Source organism: Falco naumanni, chromosome 10, assembly GCF_017639655.2.
Source record: "Falco naumanni isolate bFalNau1 chromosome 10, bFalNau1.pat, whole genome shotgun sequence".
Taxonomy (NCBI): Eukaryota; Metazoa; Chordata; class Aves; order Falconiformes; family Falconidae; genus Falco; species Falco naumanni.
In genome coordinates this window covers 33,980,213-34,001,671 of record NC_054063.1, presented here as the reverse complement: position 1 = coordinate 34,001,671, position 21,459 = coordinate 33,980,213, and the positions used below count along the sequence as shown (strand labels likewise).

The 21,459-nt window shown below is 44.4% G+C and overlaps 1 protein-coding gene across 6 annotated transcripts in view; it reads right to left on the bottom strand.

The window, feature by feature from the left end:
- Positions 1–2,396: 2,396 nt before the first annotated feature.
- ARHGAP40 (Rho GTPase activating protein 40) overlaps positions 2,397–21,459 on the bottom strand; it is a 42,428-nt gene continuing 23,365 nt past the window's right edge. For 5 of the 6 annotated variants that reach the window (XM_040608968.1, XM_040608966.1, XM_040608967.1 and 2 more), the window contains 13 exons: positions 17,061–17,281; positions 14,507–14,582; positions 13,754–13,905; positions 12,960–13,125; positions 12,489–12,580; positions 12,292–12,369; positions 11,826–11,985; positions 11,001–11,083; positions 9,635–9,841; positions 9,222–9,362; positions 7,387–7,547; positions 6,322–6,377; positions 2,397–5,054 (listed from right to left, as the gene is read on the bottom strand). In XM_040608968.1, coding sequence (XP_040464902.1) covers positions 4,948–5,054; positions 6,322–6,377; positions 7,387–7,547; positions 9,222–9,362; positions 9,635–9,841; positions 11,001–11,083; positions 11,826–11,985; positions 12,292–12,369; positions 12,489–12,580; positions 12,960–13,125; positions 13,754–13,905; positions 14,507–14,582; positions 17,061–17,281 — 1,700 coding nt within the window. In that variant the 3' untranslated portion in view covers positions 2,397–4,947. The remainder of the gene's footprint in view (positions 5,055–6,321; positions 6,378–7,386; positions 7,548–9,221; positions 9,363–9,634; positions 9,842–11,000; positions 11,084–11,825; positions 11,986–12,291; positions 12,370–12,488; positions 12,581–12,959; positions 13,126–13,753; positions 13,906–14,506; positions 14,583–17,060; positions 17,282–21,459) is intronic. The other variant, XM_040608964.1, reaches the window with a different exon arrangement.

Here is a 21,459-nt window from a genome sequence, read left to right as displayed (position 1 = left end):
TTTTACCTTAAATACAGACAGCTGAGTGTTCATCAAGTCACAAATTCGCCTGTTACTGAGAGACCTCCCCCCTGCTTAATAATTAGGATAACAAGCGGCTCATAATAAATGCAACCCACAACAACACGCTCCGAGAGCGCAGTGCAGAATCACGAGGGCTATTAGGGAACCCCCAGGTCTATTTCTCCTTTGGAAGAAAACAATGCAATATCTTTAATTGTCTCTCTTGAAACCCCAAGCCAGCTCTGCTGGTTTAAGTAAAAGGCAATTATTCCACTTTCTGACTGCCTCTTGTGTCCAGAAAAGGCTTACTACAGAGTCATCAGCGCAGATATGAGTAACTTTCTCCGCCTGCACTGGCTAGGCACATGCAAAGAGCTGAGACAGGAGGTAACACAGGTGGGTTATGCATAACCACGCTCCTCAGGACTTCTAAAACTCTGAGAATGGCTCAGAAGACCCAGTTTCAACACAAGCAGCACATGCACAGCTTGAAGCATCCATCCACATACGTGGACCAACACGAAGTATGTTCGGTACCGAAGGCTCACCTCACCCTCCTGGCACAGAAAGGGCAAGCTGGTGAAGGCTGGAGGCAAGGGAAACCACCCTCTGGCTTTCAGCCTGAAAAGGATGGGGAACCACTGATGGAGGTTTCTACTGCGATGTTTGGGACAGACGAGGAAAGGACAGCAGAGCTCATGTGCATCTGTGTCTCTTCCAAATCCTGCAAAACAAAAAACCAAAAGAACAAACGACCCGCACACACCTACACCCTCCGTTTCTGTTTTAATTCCTCTTTTCCTCCTTTATCCCCTAGGCAATTGCTCCTTCTGCTCCACCAGCCAGGCAGGTAGGGACAGCTAAGGTGACAACATCACCACTTCAAGCTCCCTTCCACGGACCAAGGATAGAAGGAATGCCGGCCCCCACCCTTCCTGAGGCCAGCCCGTGGCTAGAGCCAGAGAACAGAACCCGGCACCTGGACAGAAGTCTCAGCCCCTTGAGCTCAGTGGGTCCTGCCAGGTCCAGGCGCTGGGGAGAAGCCCCCTGGCAGGTGGGGCATCATCCTTCCCCTGGGCCGGGAGGAACGGGAAGGGATGGCCAGCACCGAGCTGCCTTCCCAGCTGATGGGTCAGCACATTTTCTCTCCTAGTAACTTAAAATACTGGACAATGGCCTCCCATCTTTTACCTCCCTCAGGGTGAAGACATATGCAACCCTCATGTGCAATCAAGATGAGACAGGACTTGGAGAGAACTTTCAGCATGTGAAAACACAGATATCATTTGTCTTGTTTTCAGCACTGGGGAGTGTGCCAAGGGAAAAAAATAGGTTTAATCAGTTGCAGCCATATTTTTTTTACAACAGTACTTGTTGCCATTTACTTACTTTGCTTCAGGAAGTGCATTTAGTTGTTTTCCTCTGGCATTTCCCTCCAAGAGTTGAAGCTTCATTTGTTCCTGTGAAGACCCTGTATTTCTGCAAATATTTTTTCCTAAAGCAAATTACTTTTATTTTTTGTGTGTGTGTGTGGTATTTCAGTCCCACTTCATCCACAAATATGTTTAACGAGCATTTGCAACATTCTTTTATGCTACGTCCCGTTATCTCAGCACACCCGACTTCAAGTTGCATATGGAATAAATACTGGGCTTTTGTTCTGAGCCAGGGAGATAGCTGTGTAATGATCAATCAAAAAAAGCCCTTGGGGATGGAGAGAGATTAGCACTTTGATACTACTGAAGATGAATGGGTGAAATGAGTTTGATAAACTGGTGTTTTCCTCAGATAATTGCTCTGAAAGCTTTCTAAAGCCGCCTGGATCCTCTTCCCTTTCCTTTTGTTTCTGTATAGGGTAGCAAGTCCTGCTTTTCTATCAGCAATACTAGACAGGCTGCTGCTCTCACTGTTTTTAAACAAATCGCAGTGGATTTATGCCACATTTCATCACTGACTATTGAGCATCAAAATATCAGCCATAGTTTAACCAGAGCTTCAGACTGGATTCCTGCTATTCTTGGCCAGCTTGGCTAGTCCTCCCAGCACAGACACCCTTTCTCAAGCTTAAATCTTTAACAGCAACTCTTTTTCCTTCCAAGGTCACTAATCCTCAGTGCTCACAGACCTCCAAACCCCCATCAACCTTGCTCTGGGCTGCCTGCAGCCAACACTGACCTCCTCTGCCTCCTCCTGCATCCTTTTTTCACAGCCCCCCCAAGGACTGTCCGAAGAAGAACTTCTCCTAAGGTTCAATGCAAAACTCTTGTCAAGCTCACTCAGACCCCAGGTACATCCCTCTTCAGGCAAAAGGCAAATCCTGCTGCCATTCACTGTGCTAACTTATTCTCAGCTGCTAATGAAACTGGAGCCAAAAGATTGTACTATATTTTTATTGTTTCACTGCATAAATGAATTTTAAATACAGAATTAAAAACTTGTAAAAAAAAGTTATTAAAAGCCAGCATTCAGAAGTAGGTTGCACTTCAGTGACTGAAAAATGCACACTTACTTTTTGGTACAAAGATAGGAAAGAAAAATTAAAAAACCACATCCGTCATCTGGAAAGAGGTGATTTTTTTCTTTTTTTGCATTTCCTTTCATATTTGAGAACCGATACTTGTCTCATGAGTGTCTCCCACCAGCCTTGTTTTCCACAGCACTGATTCACATTGTTTGGTGTTCAAAAGAACCCACTCATCTGTTGTTTACAGAAGCAGTGATGTAGTGTTTCCCCCTCATATGTATGGAAGTCACTACATTTAACAAAACACCCAGCATATGAGAGGTGGGAAAAAATGCAGCATTATGTGATTTGCAGGGATGCAATTTAGCTTACAAAGGATCTTTGAGCTTACACCGACACCTTCATATGTCAGGTACTTCTTAGAGTATCACATCTCTGGCATTTGCTCTTTGCTAAGCTCCATCACTGCAACAAAGATTTCCAGAAGCGATGAGTGGATAGGTACCATTGATTTCTAATGCCCAATTTTAAAGCAGCTTGGTCTTTCAAGAGACACAAATCACCATCTTCAAGGACAAGGATCAGGCCCTTTTTCAGCACAATTTAAGCCCTGTAAAACAGAGGCACATCAAGAAGCCTTGACACTGGGGTTCTGGGTCAGCGTTGGGAGGTGGGGTTTTTTTTTGCAAGTTTCTATGATGGGTTCTTAAAAAGACAGCCTTGAAGATGCTCCCACCAGTCAGTGCATCTGCATCACTTCAACCAAAAAAAGCAGACTCTCTAATGTATGCATCATTTCAAGGCATCGGCACCACTCACACAGTATCCGCAACAGGTTCAAAAGAATATGGACTACAGCTCATCTGTTCCTTGAGGATCTCAGTTACCACGAGGATATAACCACAAAAACAGACAAACCACGGAATGAAGTGCCCTCACAGTAGAAACTAGCTCTTTGAGATAATGAATAGGGATAGCTGCGCAACAGCCTGGGCACAAAAAGCAGAGGAGGAAAACTTCAGATTGCAATGGAAACAAAAAGTCATTTAACAAAAGTAGTAATACTGGAGATTGTCACTAGTGCAGCTAGGATTTGGCAAATGAAATACTTTGAGTTTACACTTGCAGGGCAGCCCTGCTTCTGCCATGTGAATAAATATCAAACAGTGTTTAAAAATGGTATATAAAAAAAGACATCAGGATTTTCAGAAATGGTTCATGTTCCATCCCCTGTAACTGCATAGTAGGCTCCCTCACATGAGGTATTTCAGCAACACCACAAAGGAAAACAATACTCCTGCACGCTCTTCCACGAGCCCAGTCTGAGCCGAGTGGGATGGTTACGCAGTGGTGCAAGGTGCACACGTTCTGCTCTATCCTCATCTCTCCAGACCACAGCCACCCCACGGTGCTGCATGGGATGAAAACTTGCAATCAGAGCGGCAAAGCTCAATTCAGTACCCACTGTGCGGCTAGACACAGGCACAGACCTCTCATTTCAGCCACTGCATATCTTAGGGGGCTTTTGGTTTGCCCCTTCTCTCTCTCTCTCTTTTTTTTTTTTTTTTTTTTTTTTAAACAGACATGTTCACATAGAGTCTTCCAAAAAGAAGTTTAGTTCACGTGGCCAGGTCAGATTACTAACCTCAAGTTAACTTCAGAATATTTCCTTGGTTATCCATTGATATATAGGTTGTCCAGCAAAATAAATGCATGTTTTACCTTCCTCGGTGGCAAGCTATACATTTGGGTTTGCATTACCATCAGAGCTGTATGGGACCAGCATCCTTTCACATTTGAAAGGCTGCTGTCCATCCCATACTTTTTTTTCCAAGGAAAGTTATTTTCTTGTGTTACATGTATATATATATATATAAAAATGTAGTCATTAAACACAGGATGTTGGCTTCACAGCCCATCTGGCCTTTTTGGAAGCATCCTTTTTCATTCTTCAAAGAACATAACAGCCTGTTGCTAGTGAAACCCAGGATCACAACTTCTTCTGGTGGTGTGCAACAGTTGATGGTGGATCTTACCAAAGGGACGTCATTAGTACCGCTGCAGCATCTGACCGTCTCTCCTCCAAAATGTGGACATGATCAAAAGAGAAAATCCAGAAGAAATAGATGTCTACCATCCTCTTCAAGAAGGTGTTTCTTCTCTTACACTCCATCTTTGCCACACAATCGCTGCAGCTTGGTTTGCAGGGTGTGTTTGGGGGGGCTATTTTGTTTAAGAATAATTATACTCCCTGCAAATTCTGCTACATAATGGTAATTGCTGCTTGTTATCAACTCCCCTGTTAGCATGTCAGCTAGTGTACTCTCACAGCCAGCTGTCATGGAACTAGTACATTAAGCTGGTTTTCCTTCAAAGCCAACAAGCATCATCCAGTCTGTGACTTTACCAGGAACATCTCTATAGCTTTTCCGTGACTTCCAAAAACTTCAACCAAATGCTTTGTTTTGCTCATGCTTTCCTTAGAACATCCGAGGATAAGATGGGTTTTGCTTAATTATCCACTCAGCATGGGGATTGATGTGGTACAAATCTAAGAGGTAAGTGTCTGGGTCCAGGCAACGTTCACCTATCAAAACAAGAGATTCAGAAAGAAAAGCATTTCTTAGGTCCTTAGTCCTACAGTTGCTAGGTTTTGTGGGGGCTTTTTTTTTTTTTTTTTTGCTGCTGCTGCTTTTTGGGTTTGGTTTTTTTTTTTCTCCCCTAAAACCTGGGATTTGTTCACATTAATTTCAATACCACAGCCAATCGGAAGCATTTCCACAAATCTGGAAAAGTTCTGGTCACTTATGTTAAAATGAATGTATGTTTCTTAAGATTATACTAAGGCTAAGCTTCAGCCTTTGTGGATAGGTATTAACTTTAACACCCATTAACTTCAGCACTTGAGAACCACCACGAAATAATGGTGGCGATCAAATGCAGAGACCAAACTGTTTCCAACGACAGAGCTTTTCTTCTACGGATGCTACTAAGAGAAATACAAACAGGCAGCCAAAGCACTCGCCAAAGCACTCCAGTAAGCAGCAGTCGCCAGCAGCAGCTGTAACAGGGCAGAAGAATTCCTTTCTGTTTCCAGACACCCTGAACTGCGCTGCAATCATATTATTTAAGTCTCCTCTCCATCTGATGATGTTACCCTACTGACGAGTGGAACTTGGTGATGGGCGATCATCAGCTTGTTTAAGTACATAGTTGGAGAAACTTCCACCCAAGTTAGCACGGGTTCTTTTGTCAGAAAGTTGGCGAAGGCAGACAGAAGCCACGTGCCAGCCTACCATGCTTAATTCAAGCCCAGATAAGCAGCACACTATTAAAAGCCTCGTGGTATAGGAGGAACTTTCCCTTTATTTAATGTAATTTATGGTTTTAAGCTCTACACTTCATTCCAAACATGAACTTTTATCATTGAGGGGAGAGGGAGTTTGACATGGTACATTTAACAGAATGGGAGGTTGGTTTGTTTTTAAGCTGGACCCAGTTTTGCATGTCTCTGTCCTCAAGAGTTTTGGATTTCTGAGTTTCTGCTTTTCTTGACAGGCGGCTTCTGAATAAGATCCATTAATGTTAAGTATTTTTGGAAGTCCAGGCTTCAACCTTCCCACATACTTGCACCATAAAGGCTTTGCAGCAATGGGTGGAAGACACGTGAACTATCAACCCAAGAGCTTTGACAGGTGCTGCTCGCTGTGGGTGAGGTCAACCCACACTTGTTTGTCTTCTAACTTTTGGAGCCCATCCTCCAAATCTTGTTCTTTTTATAACTCCCTCCTAAGACAAGTTCAGCACAAAAACTGGTACCAGAGTCCTTATTTTCAGTTACCATCCAGACTTACCAATATTGCCTCCCACTTCATACAGGAGCAAGTTTGTGCACTCCATGGAGTTGTTACTGCAGAAAGAAAAACATATTGAAGTTAAAGCTCTGTGAAAGTCAGTTTAGGTAGTTCAGTAATGTTTCTTCCAAAATAATTGTCTATGGTTCAGAAACCAGCAATGGTTCAAGAAGATACAGGCCATGGCACAGAGAGCTTCCCGAACACTGCAGCTGCTGGAAAGGACACCCAAAATTGGAAAGAAAAAAAAAAAAAAAAAGAAAACAAGGCCGGTACTCCTCACTGGTAGCAAGAAGCACACTATATGCAAACACTAACTTTTCAACAGGAAGACAACAGGCATAAATACCAAAGCTAGTTGGTGATATTCCTCTAGCACTGATGGCCTGCTGAAGAGCAGCTCACCTACAGGAAGACTTTGGCATCTGCAGTAACTTGTTAGTGAGACACCACCAGCTGACCCATATTCAGCCAGCTTCCCATCCACCCTCCTCATCTAGACATCTCCTGTCCACGGACACAGTCAGGAGATGCACTAACACTTTATCAACTAAATACAGCCTACAGGCATGGTGATGGGGGGCAGGAATTCTTCTGTTCATGTTTTGGGTTATTTCAGCAATTCACCACTGCAGCACAGAAGGGAATTGCAGAGCTTATTTTAGGAAGTGCCTATATTACCGTATGCATGTTGGACGTACTACCCCAGGCAAATAATTTGCACGGGCGGTGTTTTTCTCCAGAAGAGCTAGAAAGGGTTTCTTTTGCAGGGTCAATGTTATGCCACTTTCTCTCCCTGCAGCAAGGCTGCTAAAGTTCCCTTGTCATCCAGCAGCCCAGAGGGGACGACTGACCTCCTGGCAGCCCAAGCACAGTGACAGAATCACTCCGTTGAACTAACATTTGCCTGTCCCGTCCAACACACTATTTCCAAAGCTTAGAATAGAAGAGCAGAGAATAGTCTCCTAAGGCTCACTGTGCCAGAAGACAGAAAAGAGCAACTAGACAACCTAGTGCTACTGTTTTTACATTAAAAAAAAAAAAAGCAAAGAGAAAGCCATTTACCACTTGAGGAGGTTGACAGTGTTAACAATATTCCAGCCATTCTGGCACAGGTTCTTTTGAAACTGCCTCAGGACATCAGCAGCTCTGGTTGCATTGTTCAAACGCACCTCCAGCGAGTCCTTCAGGAGGAGCGAGGCGTGGGCTTTCACAACCTTGGAAGGCTGAACGAGGCAGACAACAAAGAAGAAAGTACTTAAAGAACAACTTTATTATCAAGCTAAAACATCACGTTTCAAAATAGATCTGAGTGTGAAGAATTAAACCCATCCAGCCAGCTGCTCAGAGAATTTAAGTTTGTTTCTTAGGAAGGCTGGAAGGTAATAGAAGCATCAAGAGGAGCGTTGTAAAATCAATACTTGGGTGTTGCGGCTGGGGAGAAAAGCACCGCTCTCCATCAGCGTGCGCTGGTGCTCTCTGCTGTTCAAATACAGCACTGGCAGCAACACAAGCTTTGATGAAAATAGGATTTGTCAGAATAAATTTTGACAAACTGTTTTGCACACGTCTGATAAGACTTCTCTGGAATTCATTTACGTTACTGAAAAAGGAGTTTAGACAGTTGAATTGCAGAGTGCTGAATTTCAGAAAGGTAATTTCAAAAAAAGGAAGCACTGAGCCATCACAGAGCAGTCAAAATGCTATTTTTTCATGACTATTTTCATCAACTGCTTCACAAAGCAACTCCTCAGAATTTTTGTGGAGAACGTTGAGCTGTTCTACTGGGGTCTGATCTGCAGCAAGTGAATTTTGCAAGCCCAAATCCTCTACAAAACCAGCACAGAACACCGAGACCATTAGAACAGTGCTAGGAGTACTTCCTAAGCGTCGGGTCATCTGCCTGCCTGCCCGAACAGTAGTTGTCCTCTCTGAAGACACAGCACCTTCAACAGTGACATGTCGCCTTAAGAAGCCAAATTTCAGGCAGACATCTCAGTATCCCAGCTCGTACAGAAAGGCAGGGGATGTACTGGTGCACGGGAACACAAACTCCTCTGGGTGTGCAGATTTAAGTTTTCAGTGTATTATTTCTACCTGCAGACTCCATCTAGCTCGTGACCTTAGAGCATCCCAGTTCCACCACCACTGCTATGGAATACTTAAAATCCAGCACTGCATGATGTAACCTGGCTGCTACAGACCTACACTTATTCAACTAACAGCAGTAACAAAAAAAGAAAAAAAAAAATGCAGAATGACTCCAAAGATCCTTTCCAAACTTTGACAGTCAAATTGATCTGGTAGTAATATCTGCTTAAAAATCTCAGTTTCCACCGACACAAGAAGTGGAGCCATTTCATTTGTCACGGAACTGACTTCTATTCAGTGGCAAGAACCTTGACTTCAAACTCTCCCCCATACATAGATCAGTGGCATTATGGAACAACAACAACAACAAAAAAATCAGATGCAAAATGTACTTTTATACTGCTGTAATAGCCTAAATTTTTGCTTTAAGTTCATAAAAATATGTCTGCCTTTATCACAGTGGATATATCCATCTAAACACATGGGACAGAAGAGCCATATGAATTCTGCTTTTAACATGAGGTAAAGACCAACATTTCTGCTCCTGGTCTCTCCCCACCCTCACCTGCAACCATGCAGCATCTTAACCAAGTGTTTTGCAGCCTGAAATGTATTTGGTGCTCTTGCTGTTGGGATCAGGTTTTGCCACAACTTTACCAAAAGGGTCTGGAAACCTGTTGCACATTGTTCTGCACATTTTTCTCCCTCTTGCTCTTTAAAGAGCGTCACTCCTTACAGTTTTCCAAGTTCTCATAAAAGCATTTGCCGCCACTATGAAAGGGCTCAGTTTTTCCCAAGCCCTAACTCACCTCTGCCTGGTTCTTTTCCACCTTGTCTTTATCAGCATGAATCTTCCGCAACAAATTTTTAATTCTCTTGTCACAGAACTGGTACCTTTTGCTATTGCTCTCATTCAGCTTTCTCACCTGAGCTACCAGAAAAGAAGAGACCTGGGCAGGGGAGAAAGGAGAAAATGGGAATTAAAAGAAATCAAGCAGACCTGAGGATGCCATTTAAGAAACTAAATGTCACTTTATGAAGTTCCTTAAACAGACAAAATATCTATACACCTTGAAAACAAGTAGTCTTGGAATTCAGCCAGAGTTTTTGCCCACAGACATTTAATTCCTCTGAAATTTCCAAGGCTATCCCTTCCCCTAGCCCGATTCTAATGAGACCCAGACACTGCTACACCACACCACAAAACACCTGCGCTGCTTACTGTCCAGAGCAAATCCTGGTAATGGATCATCATCCGCACAACATCAGCCGCCCCCTCTGCTAGCTGCTTCTCCTTCCCTTCGGGGATCTTGTTTGGCAGCCCCTTGTGCATGAAGAGGTTTGGGGCCATGACTGTGGAAACGTTCCAGAGGTTCATTTTGTTGTTGTTCTCCCTGGCAACCACTTTGCTGAGAAACTCAAGTATAGCCTAAAGAGAGGGGAAGAGACTTAAGACATCCATTACCAATAAGCTCAAGAAACTACTGCAGCAGTTGCTGCAGATATGGTTTAATTAGCATTTTTTGTTGATATCCATGAGCAAATCCTTATTTCTCCAGTTAGGAAGTTCAGTGACCAATTTCTAGTACTAGGACAGCAACAAATAACAATACCGAGCTGAGAAGGAGTTCCTCCAGCAGTCACTGATCAGGAGAGACAGTCTGTATGGGCAGTAGATGAGCTCTTCTTGGCAGGTGGCAATTCGCAAAGTCCAGTTATAAAAGTTACAGAATCAAAGATGACACCCCCCTTCCCCCAGTATCCCCTCAAAGCTATTCCCAGATGTGGAAAAACAAATCCTTTTGGATCATCTGTTCTGCCTCATGACTCCACCAAAGCAATGATGCATGACAGATCATCTTTGACTGGATTGTGTATTCCAGCACTCTAAGTAAAGCCTGTAGGGTGCTAAATCAGCCTTGCCTTTATTACCTGGAAGCTGAACTACTCAGGAGAGTAAAAACAAGAATAAAAAAAATAATAAAGAGACAGCAGCAACCACCACAGTTCTCATAAAGCACAGGAAGGCAGAGATGCAGCACTGCCTGCAAAGCTGATCCCATCAGCAGTTCTTCTTTCAAGAAGTAGTAGGTGAAAGGATTTAAAATGCCTTCTGGTCAGAAAAGGGCAGGAAGTCATAAGCTTAGTAGTTTCAATTTTAAAATAAATATACAAAAAGCTGTCTGTCATAGATGATGGCAATACCCACGAATCAAGACTGAATTTCTTTCCCTATTCCTTAACAGGCCTACAGACAAAGTAAGACCTAGAGATCTTCCACTCCACAGTGAAGTGGTTTAACACACTAAAGAAAAGCAGCATGTTTCCAAACAGGATACTCCAAAACCACAGGGATCCCTGCTGCTCTTCAGCTTGTCCCCAAAAGCCAGGCTGTGCTTACAGCTTACGTGCACTGCACAGCCTTGAGGTTTGCCTGCTCCCCCCATCATGGGTTTCCATTCTCAAGTTGGTGAAATAAAACCAAAAAGCACGATGTACATCATTTGCAAAAGCCAACAAGGGTTTCTCCAAATAAAAACTTGTAACGAGATCATGCTTTTCCAGTTAAATCCACAACAGATAGTTACCTTTAGAGTGTTTCTGTTGGGCTCTGGTAGAATCAGGATCAGGAGGTTTAGAGCTTGCAATCTTTGCTTAAGGTCTGGAATATCTGGAGAGGGAGAGCAACAACAGGACAGAGGATTCAGGCTTCTGACACTGTTCTTTTTGAGCACGGGGATCCCCCAAGGAATAAGACAATTACTGTAGCGTTTGTCATCTAAGATTGGAGACCTTGTTTTACAGAAGTAAATCAAGCTCATACTGCCCTTATGAAGTGAACTACCTCTGTTTTAGAAGACTGGCTGATCTGCTGCGGAATACACGGTCTGCCAGCAAGTCTGATGCCCTTGAAGGGCATCAAAAGACCCCATTATTCCCCAGTTTTTGAACAAAAAAGTCACATACTTAAGCAGTTAGCTTAACCCATTCAAACCATCTATTGGGGCACAAACCCCAAACTCAGGTGCTTGCAATATATTGCATTGCTGGCAGGCAAGCCAAGCTCGTGCAGCCTGGCCAGTTGCCACAGCTCAGGCTGCACATCACTATTTATCAGCTTGTCTTAATTCATGGCAGCCTCAAATGACACAACGTGATTTAAGACCCCAGGACAGTCTTCCTAAACAAAGACATATGCAACCAAGCGCCAGTGACCGTGACTCTCAGGCTGATCTATGGGTACACACGGCACCCAGCACACGGAGCGTGGCTACAGCTCGTGTCAGGCTCTCTGTTCCCATCAAATCCACGGGCTCCCAACACACCTGACGGGAAAGCCCTAGACCAGCAGAGCTTTGCAAGAAAAGCACAAACCAGCAAACTGATGCTAAAGAGCCAAAGCAGGGACTCACTTTGCACAGCAGCAAAAGCAGGGAGGTACTCTGCTGTCAGCAGCGGGGCCGGCAGCTCTCTTATGAACCTTTTCAGCAACCCAGATACATCGTTCTGGTGGACTTCATCCCAGCGGAAAAGGCCAGTGTAGAAATCCTTTTCCAGCTTCTGTTCCAGACTCTATTAAAAAGGTGGAATTTATGACATGCTTTAATAAGTAAATACAAGGGAAATTCCGTAGCTGAGCACTAGGAGGGCAACTCATCAAGTCAAAAGGGTGCAGAGACCCTCCCCAGCAGACCCTGGGAAATTTATGTCTGGGGAAACACAAATTTCCCAGCAATATTTCTAGTTGCAGAAATGTAGAAATATGACATTTATAGTTGTACTGGGAAGGGAGATGAGACAGTTCAGGTTATTTAGATGCTTCAGCAACGTGCTCCCTAACCACCCCTGACACTTCAAACACTACTAAAGAGCTCATACCTTGATCCTGGTCTGGGACCCAGAAACTCTCAAAATGCCCTCTGTTTCAAGTCCTCTCTTTTCCAAGCAGGACAGCAGCTATTAAAGGAGGGGGAAAAAGAAAGCTCTTAGGCACGGAGGATGAGAAGTCAGCCCTCCCTTCTCACAGGTTTCCTGACTGTGAGGGTCAGAGGTGTGAATGAAACCAGAAAACTTACTGCCTGGAGTAACAGAGGGACCTTGGTGTTAGGGAGCAGTTTTTGGTCATTTTCCAACAGGGTGTTGAGCGGAACTCCAAAGAGCCTTTTCTCTACAACAGAAGCAACAGGTTATAAATCTGCATCACCTCTGATACGGATGTAAGTTTCTGGTGGACGGTATACCCCTAAGTGGCACATTTTGTAAGAATAGATACTGGAGAAAAAGAGAGGAATAGTTCAACCAAACAAGTGCATTTGATAGTCAGACATAAATGCGGTGCTAGGTCTTGATGTCAGGACCCAGTGACTTCCAGGACAAATTCTGATCGAGGAACACACCCTTATCACAAGGTTTCTTAGCAAAGACCCTCTCTGTTCTAACACTTGAAACACAAACCTATGAGAAGATCAGTGTAAAAAAAAAAAAACAACAACAAAAACACACTAAAAAAAAGGCACACAAAAAGATTAAGATGACATACAACTAACCTGTTGTTTTCAGTTTTGCTGCTTTGTTTCTCTTCAGCTCAAAGCCCAGAATATCACAGAGAGCTGTTAGCTCAATAAGGGCCAGCGTGGGGATCTTCTTCATGTCCTGAGCAGATAGATCTCCGATCCTGGTCACTCCTAGTCTGCCCTTGGGGATCTTAAATTTCTAAGGGAAAACATACACCCCCAAGACATTCAGTGCAGTCAGCTGCTAATCCTGCTAGTTACCAAGTTTTGTTGCATTTTTATCTTACTTACCGTAACCAGGCATCTATTAATTCTTCTGTTTTCGACACCAAAAATACATGCAAAACTACTACTTCCACTCAACCCACAGTTGAATAAATATTTTTCCTTTTCAGTATTGCTCTTTAATCACATTGGAGATCCCAATTTATCTAAATTAAAAACAGCCTGATACCCACCCTAATCCACTTGAACTTTGGAAGCAATCCAGTACGTTTACAGAGAAGAAAATCCTTAGAATTACAAGAAGGAAAGTCCAGTTATTCTCTTTTTTTCAGTGGAAACGACTCAGCTCTGTACCAAAATAGCTAGTTTCACACACAAGCCTTGCTTCTTTTGACCCTCCACTAACACAATGGTTATCCTTGCTCAGTTCTGCAAAGGTAACAGCACTGCCTGTTCAAAACCACCTACCTAATGTAGACCTAACACAACACTATCCGTTGAGGACATTTCCAAGAGTTGATCATACAACTGAATTGTCTCGTACCCTTCTCGACAAGAGGAGACTAATAAGTTCTAACAGTAGAGATCCCTTCAGCGCTTACAGTTAGGGCATTTCCATCCTTTAACTTCCTAGAATCAGACAGGAACGATCCCTTGAGCAGGACAGCCGCTTGCTCCGAGTAGGCAACATCCATGTTGAACACTTCCTCTTTTCCAGGGTTCCGAACCGTACAGAAGTATTCCTGGGTTTCTGCTACAGCGGAGAAATTGTCTTGAATTTCAGAAAGCCAGAAGGGTGAAGCTTAAAATACAAGTGTGCTAAAAAAGCGGTTTGAGACACATTTGGGTATCACTGCTTCTAAAAAATCCTACATTAACATTTGAAAACAGTGTTCTTGCAGGCAGTCCTGAGCCTGATCAATAGAGTAAGATGAGCTTAAAGCCATTAACATGGCTACAGTCACCAGGCCACTGGCAAGACACGAGCATGGCCTTAAATTAAAGGACGTGCCTGTGGCTAACTTCTCTTTACACAACTGCATATGGCGTTTATAGGGTTTCACTACATGATCTTCGCTGGACTGATTTTATTTGCATCTTCTAGTTGCTTTCCAAAAGAGTTAGTTACCAGTTTGAGCAGCAATTCCTGACACTAGACCCTGGAAAAATTTACTACATCCACAACTATGGATAACCATGTATTTAAAAAAAACCCACACACCGCCACCACCCCAAACCCCCACGAAAATCCCCCAAACACATACAGGGCTGATGTTTCAGAGCCTAGATAAGCATGACTTCCCTTCCAGTTCCACCCTCCTCCAGATCCTTCTCCACATCCAAACCTTCCTTACTTCGCTGTGCACTTGAGGTCCGTAGGTTGTGCCACAGCTGATCTGGGCTGGACTCCTCTTTCTCTGCTGCTGTCTCCTGAAAAATAAAACAGAACATGTTTACCTACACAAAACAGAAGTTATCGTAAGGCAGCCTGTTTTTGGCAGACAACACACACCTGACATCACCTGCTAGTCTAAGAAAACGCTGCTCGAGCTCAGGGCTACAAGGCTGTTCTGAAATTAGGAACCATAATTAGATGATCTGGCATACAGGTGAAAAACAGACGACACTCTCATAGACAGTATTTGTGATAGATTTGCACATCATTAGGCCAATTCTTCCCTTCACAAATCATTAGCCATTTTTCCCCTTTAAGTTCACGCATTGAGGAGATCACAAACAATGGACCAGCCAAGCTGCGTGGGATCCACCCGCTGCCTGTGATCACAGTTTCACAAGAAAGAACACGCTAAGAAAGCGGCAGTCAAAAGCTTCCCTTTGTGGGCTTCACAGTAACCTACCTCTCTCATCTAGAGAGAGAAATTAACCATTAGAAGCGTAAGGAGGCATGTGGCAGATAATTTTGTTAATTAAAAACCTTACATTTACTAGAGCTAGTTAGAATATAGGAAAGCTTATTCCATTACCAAAAATTAGTGACTTTCCAAGAACCTGCTTAGGGCACAGAGTTGCGGATGGAGGGCTGAAAGTTAAAGGGACCTGTGCAAAGTCAGTGCAGGTGGACACACGGGTTAATCTGCACAGAAGATGTATTTATCTTTAGAGTAGGTGCACGACTGATGGGCTTGCCATGAGAGCAGAACCAACTCTTTCAGCATCTGCAGCTAAATCACAGATCATGGAATGAATAATCCCCCAGCACCTTCAGATCCAGCTGCAGTGCAAACGGCCCGCACAGAACAGTGACACGGGAAATATGTGGAAAGGTTCCGATGGAAATGCCAGCACCTTTGATGCCTGAGAGCAGCTCGCAACAGAGGTGGACAGGAGGCAAACTGCAAAACAGTCCTGAAACACCGATGGAAATAAAAACCGAAATGACTGATGAATGACTGCCCGCATTCTTACAGCCTGAACCACTTCCACTCCAGTCACAGCTGAACTGAATTAGCTTTAAGCTCAATCTGCTGAAAGAAAAATACAAGTAATTCTGTATCGGAATTTTTTTCAACTCAATTTGCTGAAAGAAAAATATGAGTAAAAGAACACGTATTCTTTTGAAAGAAAATACAAGTAATTCCAGCAGTGTTACTGGGGTGGGGAGTGGAGGGGAAAGAGTCCAGTGATCTTGCTGGATGCTGATCTGGATCTTTCACATCTGATCAAACTAAGGCTATTTAAAAAGACAAATTTAGCATCTTTGTACATGCTTTCGTTACACTAAAATGTAATTTTAAAACATCAGATTTAAAGCAGATGCAGTTGCTTATCAAATGCAAGTATTAGCGATCTAGTGCATGGACACGTAAGATTAAGAGCTCAAAAATCCCCATTCCTATTCTAAAGACAGTACAATTATTTTAAGAGATATAACAGGCTTCTATGTAATCTGCAAGTTTAAAAACTTGCTGAATTTCAACTGAGGCACTTAGGACAACCTTGCAGCATTATTACTCCCAGAAACGTCATCTTTTTGCCACCCATTCAGGGAGGAACACTCGGAACACTCTGCAAAAGAGAATCAACCGTGACTGTCCCAGCGCAATTCCCAGTGAGGAAGTTATCAGCACCTCGGCACCGGGCAGTTACCAAGAACCTAACCACAGCAGCTTCCAGTGATGCTGCAGGCTGCTAGCGTCATTCCCTTAAGCATCCAAGGGATTCTTTGGGTATAATTAATCTCATTACAGTAAAAGAAGTTGTAAAGAGGTTCAGCCTGAGGAAAAGGAGTATTCAGTTCTCGTAGAGAGCAAGGGTCCCATGCTGCTCAAAGAGGTTAAGTTAAGATCTTAGTTAAGATCTTCTGCCTAGACACTTGACCGAGTAGAGAAAGTCACAAGGAGACCAGATTGGGATACTTTTCAACAGTCCCTAGAAAAAATAAGAATGCTGCACCTTGTGGCCACAACCAAGACAGCTGCAGCACAGCAGGGAAGCAGGCGAAAAGGTAACGGTTATGTATTCTCTAGCAAAAAAGAAAAAAACCCAACAGGCAACAGCTAGTCTTTCTCCAGGATTACAAGCTGTACAAGGTCAGCTTATCAGAATTGAATTTATTAAGTTCTTTCTTTTTTTTGGTTAATAATGATTTAACACATCACTGGAATGAAGAAAACACAAGAGGGCTCCAAACGTGCTCTGCAAGGCTGCAGCGCTGTGGGCACTGCACAGAAGCCTTCCAGCAATCTCTAGGGAGCTCACGGGATCTGCACGTTTTGTAGCAGCCTCAGTGCTGCAATCTGGATGCAGAATTCCTACAGTCTCAGCTTCATTTCTGCTCAAGAGATGAAGTCATCTATTTGGAAATGGCAGTAGACCTAAACCCAGAAAGCCAAGTCACCTCCCACCACGCAACAAAGTCTTTCAGGAGATCCCACTCAATTAACATACCTCCGAGCTGACCACTCCAAAAATGTCTCGGACATCACGCACAGGATGCTTGTTCTTCCTCCTCCGTGACCGGGAGTAGGTGTCCAGCCGCCGCTGCACGGCAGCAGCCTGGGTCTTGGTCAGGGTGGAGAGCAGCACGATGTTGTCATTTTCCGAGGCATGGTCCCCGAGGAGGTCGGACAAACCTGCGTCTTGGAGCCACTCGGCTTCAGCTTCTCCCTCTGCGAGGCAATGGATGAGAAGGTCGAGCAAGAAGAGAAAGAAGAACAACAATTTGAGTGTTTGCAACACTTCAGAGGTGGAAAACCAGAAGGCCGAGCCATCCCGTCTCTGGGGTGGCAGTGGGACATCGCTGGAAGGGAGCCACTTCTGTGCTAGGAAGCCACAGCTACTCTCAAAATCTCAGCCCTGTTCCCAGCTGGGTATCAGGGTGAAACCAGATGAGAGACGGCACTTGGGGCAGCTATAACTGCCCACACCCCTTCCCCTCACCCAAGACAAGGGAAAAGAAAAGAAAAAAAAATATCTGTGGAGGCATGGGTGTCGCCAGGAACACAGGCTCCCAACAGCTGGGCAGAAGAGGGGGCACGAGCCCGACTCTGCTCAGTATTTCGCACAAGCACTGCAACAGGAATGGAACCCAGCAGGGGCTTTCACAGGACAGGGGAGGAAAGTCTGATGCATTTACTTAAATCTGCCTTTCCACGGCCTGCCTGTGCAAAGGGGAGCTCTGGCAGCAGGCAACGGCGCCCAGCGAGCTCCCAAGGGATGGCAGTGCCTCCCGTGCCCACCCGATCCTTCGGCAGCTTTGAGAGGGGACAAAAGGTCTGCAAGAAGCCACAACACTGCACATCTGGCTTTTTTACTCTTCTCTATTTGGCTATTTCTTTTAATTTTTATTCATCTGTATGCATACACCTGTGTATCAACAACTTTTTTTTTTTTTTCTTCTTCTCTTCAATATCCAAACACTGATCTGGTAGATTCAACTGTATTTTAATAAAGTTGCAGAACTATTTGTACGCACCACCCCTGTTCTTTACCTTTTCCAGTAGGCTGTTATCCATACAGTCATCCAACAAAAGCTAAAATGTTACTCTGTGCATTTGCTTGCTGTCTGTACCTATTAAAAACATTAAAGACCATTCCAGTTCCAGAACGAAGTGTGAGAAGCCTGGAGACAGTCCAGCAGCATTACTCAAACAAGCTCAATTCCATTTCATTTTTCAACATATATAAAGTTGCACGTCAAACACAGAAGACAATTCTTTTCCTTATGGGATACACCCTTTGTGCAAGTGAGAAAGTGCCTTGAGCCAGGCAGCTACTTGAAATCCAAGGATAAAAGAAGCAATTTAGCAGGTGGCTTCAACTTTAATACAGCGAACACCACAAAGCCTTTATCTTTTCAGTTCTATGTGCCACATGCATTCACCGCAGGCAGCTCCAGCATAGCTCTGCCAAAGGTTATACTGGGAAAAAACTGTCACAACTGAACTGCAACGGAACAGTTCGTTCTTTCCTATGCAAACTGCCATCTCCTCAGGTATCACAGCTGCTCAGGCAAAGCTCTATTATTGCTGTATCAATAATAAAAAAGCCATGCAGCTCTTCTTGAGAGATAAAATAATTAATTTTTCCAGGGAAACTTCTGCATTCATGCCATTTGCAAAACATATTGTGACTCCATTAAAACTCTTTCCAGCCTTCAGGGGATGCTCTTGGTGGTGTTAGGCACTCTAATGAAACAGGACTTTTTTTACCAGTACACCACAATAAATACAGCTGGACTTGAAGTCAAGTGTTTCCTTTAATGGATCATCTAGCAAATTGGCTAGCTTTCCTACATGGTCTTGAGTTTTGGCCTTTTCCCAGGTCTGGTTCTACAGAAGCTAACAGGTAGAGCATCCCGACGGTGCTGCTCACTTGGTTACAGCTGCTCATGTACTTGTCCTGCCCATGACTCCTTCCTTTATGCTTGTCCTACATCTGCGGTTTCACAGCAGCACGGCGAGCAAAAAAAAAAAAATCTGGTTTATTTTGTCTTTGGGAACTAAAGGAAGTTAAGTGTATTGCTTGCAAATTTTGAAAATACCCAATTCCAGTCATAACAGGAAACTAATCTAATACACAATACTAAGCTGCGGGCCCTAAATCGGACATCCGTGTAAGCCTACTGCCCCAGCTGGTGCCAAAGCACCAGATTTCAATTCCTTTATTTAATATTTTGGCCCAGTTGTGTTTGCCAGTAACACAAAAGAAAACCAGTAAAATAAGTTATTTATGGGGAGAAGGGGGAAATCAGAGAGAGACAGGTCAGACCTGAGAGGTCCACAGAAGCTGAGCTACAGGTTTAAGCCTGGAGAGCCACTAAGATTTGCCATGTAAGTTCCAGACAAGCAGCATTTGGGGGAATTGGGCACTATTAAGAATAAATTTCCAAATCTGAAGAACACCACTTCTAAAAAGTTACTTGAAACACAAGCAAGCCACAAAAAAAAAAAAAAAAGCACTTATAATAAAGCACTTGGTTCCCAAACAGTTACAGGACAGCTTTGGCATCCCTACAATTTCAGACTAAACACTAAGCACAACTTCCTACATAGTTTTCAAAGGTAAAGAAGAATCCCTCTTTGCAGACACCTCTCAGATGTGATTACATGCTACAAGGATGCTGACAGGTATTTTAGTGGCACTGCTGCAAAGCACATACGTTATCAGTCTGCTGTACTGGCAGACCTTGGAGAGAGCTGGATGAACAGCAGACAGCAAGGGAAGGACAATGCTGCTCATATTTCAGAAAAAAACCTACTTTCCACTCCCTTCGACTGTTAGTGAGGCCACAAGTACCACCAGCACCTTCCAGCTGACCCAGTTCTGCAAAGTTACGTGCTGGCCTCCCACCAGTACCAGGTCACAAGCAGCTTCCCATTACGCCACCCTTACACAGGGCTTGCACAGGAGGCCAGTGTTTTCCAACTGGGTCAGCCTTTTTGCAACGACTTACCCACGCGTAGCCTCCCTGCTGTCCCCATACTGCAATTTTGATCAGCTGTTTGCCAGGCTGAGCCGTGCCACCCCCGGACGGAGCCGTTAGCTGCTGTCCAGTCCAGGCACGACCTCTCGGGCTTCACGCGATGCGTGGTGGTGCCTTTGGCTCCGAGGAGCCCAGAAGCCCCTGTGCCGCGTTGCCACCGTAGCAGTGTCCCAACCACACATCGCAGAGACGCGAAAGCCAACAGGCACCAGCCAAATCCCACATCCATGCCATCGGGAGTCCCCCCGGCCACTAACCCCTCTGGCACAATGCTTGTTTGACCGAAGCTCCTTTGCAGAAGGCACCAGGAGGCTGAGCGTGCCGCACCTCCTTCCCCAGCTCAGAGCATTATTTCAAGTCTGTCTGGTTTCAGTGGACAATTAAGCAGTCGGCTCTTGCCTGCTAGATTAATATACAGCATTAAGACACTTTTCCTTGTGTCCCTGCTTACACACAGTAATCGAATTGCCTCTAGCAGATCAGTCTTTTGTATATCCCAGACAGCCTTTCATCTCACGGCACGGACTCTTTTCCAGAGTCTCCTTCCTGGCGCACTCATTTTCTGAGTCACTTTTGCATCTCTTCCAGTTCTAAGAAACAAATGTATGTCCTTTATGTAGGGGCACTAACAGCAGGTCTTAATGTTTACCATGTCTTGCCTACTACAGCAGACACGGATGGTGGTTGTTCCACCCCACCCTCCAGAGCCCCCCTGTGCACCCAGGACAGCTATTCACCCAAGCACAGCAGCACACTGGAACTGTCACTCAAGCATTTCCCCTTCACACACCTGGATCCTTCTCAATATCAAGCCAGCACAACAGCAGGAGGCTGCACAGCTGCAAACCCGACCAGTCAAGAGGATGCGCAACCAACTAAATCCCATTCTTCAAAAGGGACCTGGGAAATGCACAATCCCACTCTGCGGGATCACTGGACACCTATCACCATTTAATATCCCTCCAGCACCCCAGGGTGTTGTACCTCCCATGTCAAAAGGCAATCAGTCCAGATTCCAGTTATTCCAAAATACTGGATAACATCAGCACTACAGAAAGCCCAGTAGAAACACCCCATGCACATGAAGCAGTCTTCACAAGAAAGAGAAAAAAACAAACCAAACCAAAAGGAGGTACATAAGAAAAACCTTGTGTGGACAGACTCAAGTCATTCTGGCTGTTTATTGTGATTTCTTGAATACTGAACTAGAGGAGGGAGAATCTGCCTTCCACAAAGGCAGCTCTCAAAAGCCACTAGGATGAAGTCTCAGAACCACGCACACAAACAAGCCTTCCCAAACACCACCAACCGTCACAGCGTGTTTACCAAACAGCCTCCTGCACGGGGAGGGGGAGCCCTCAC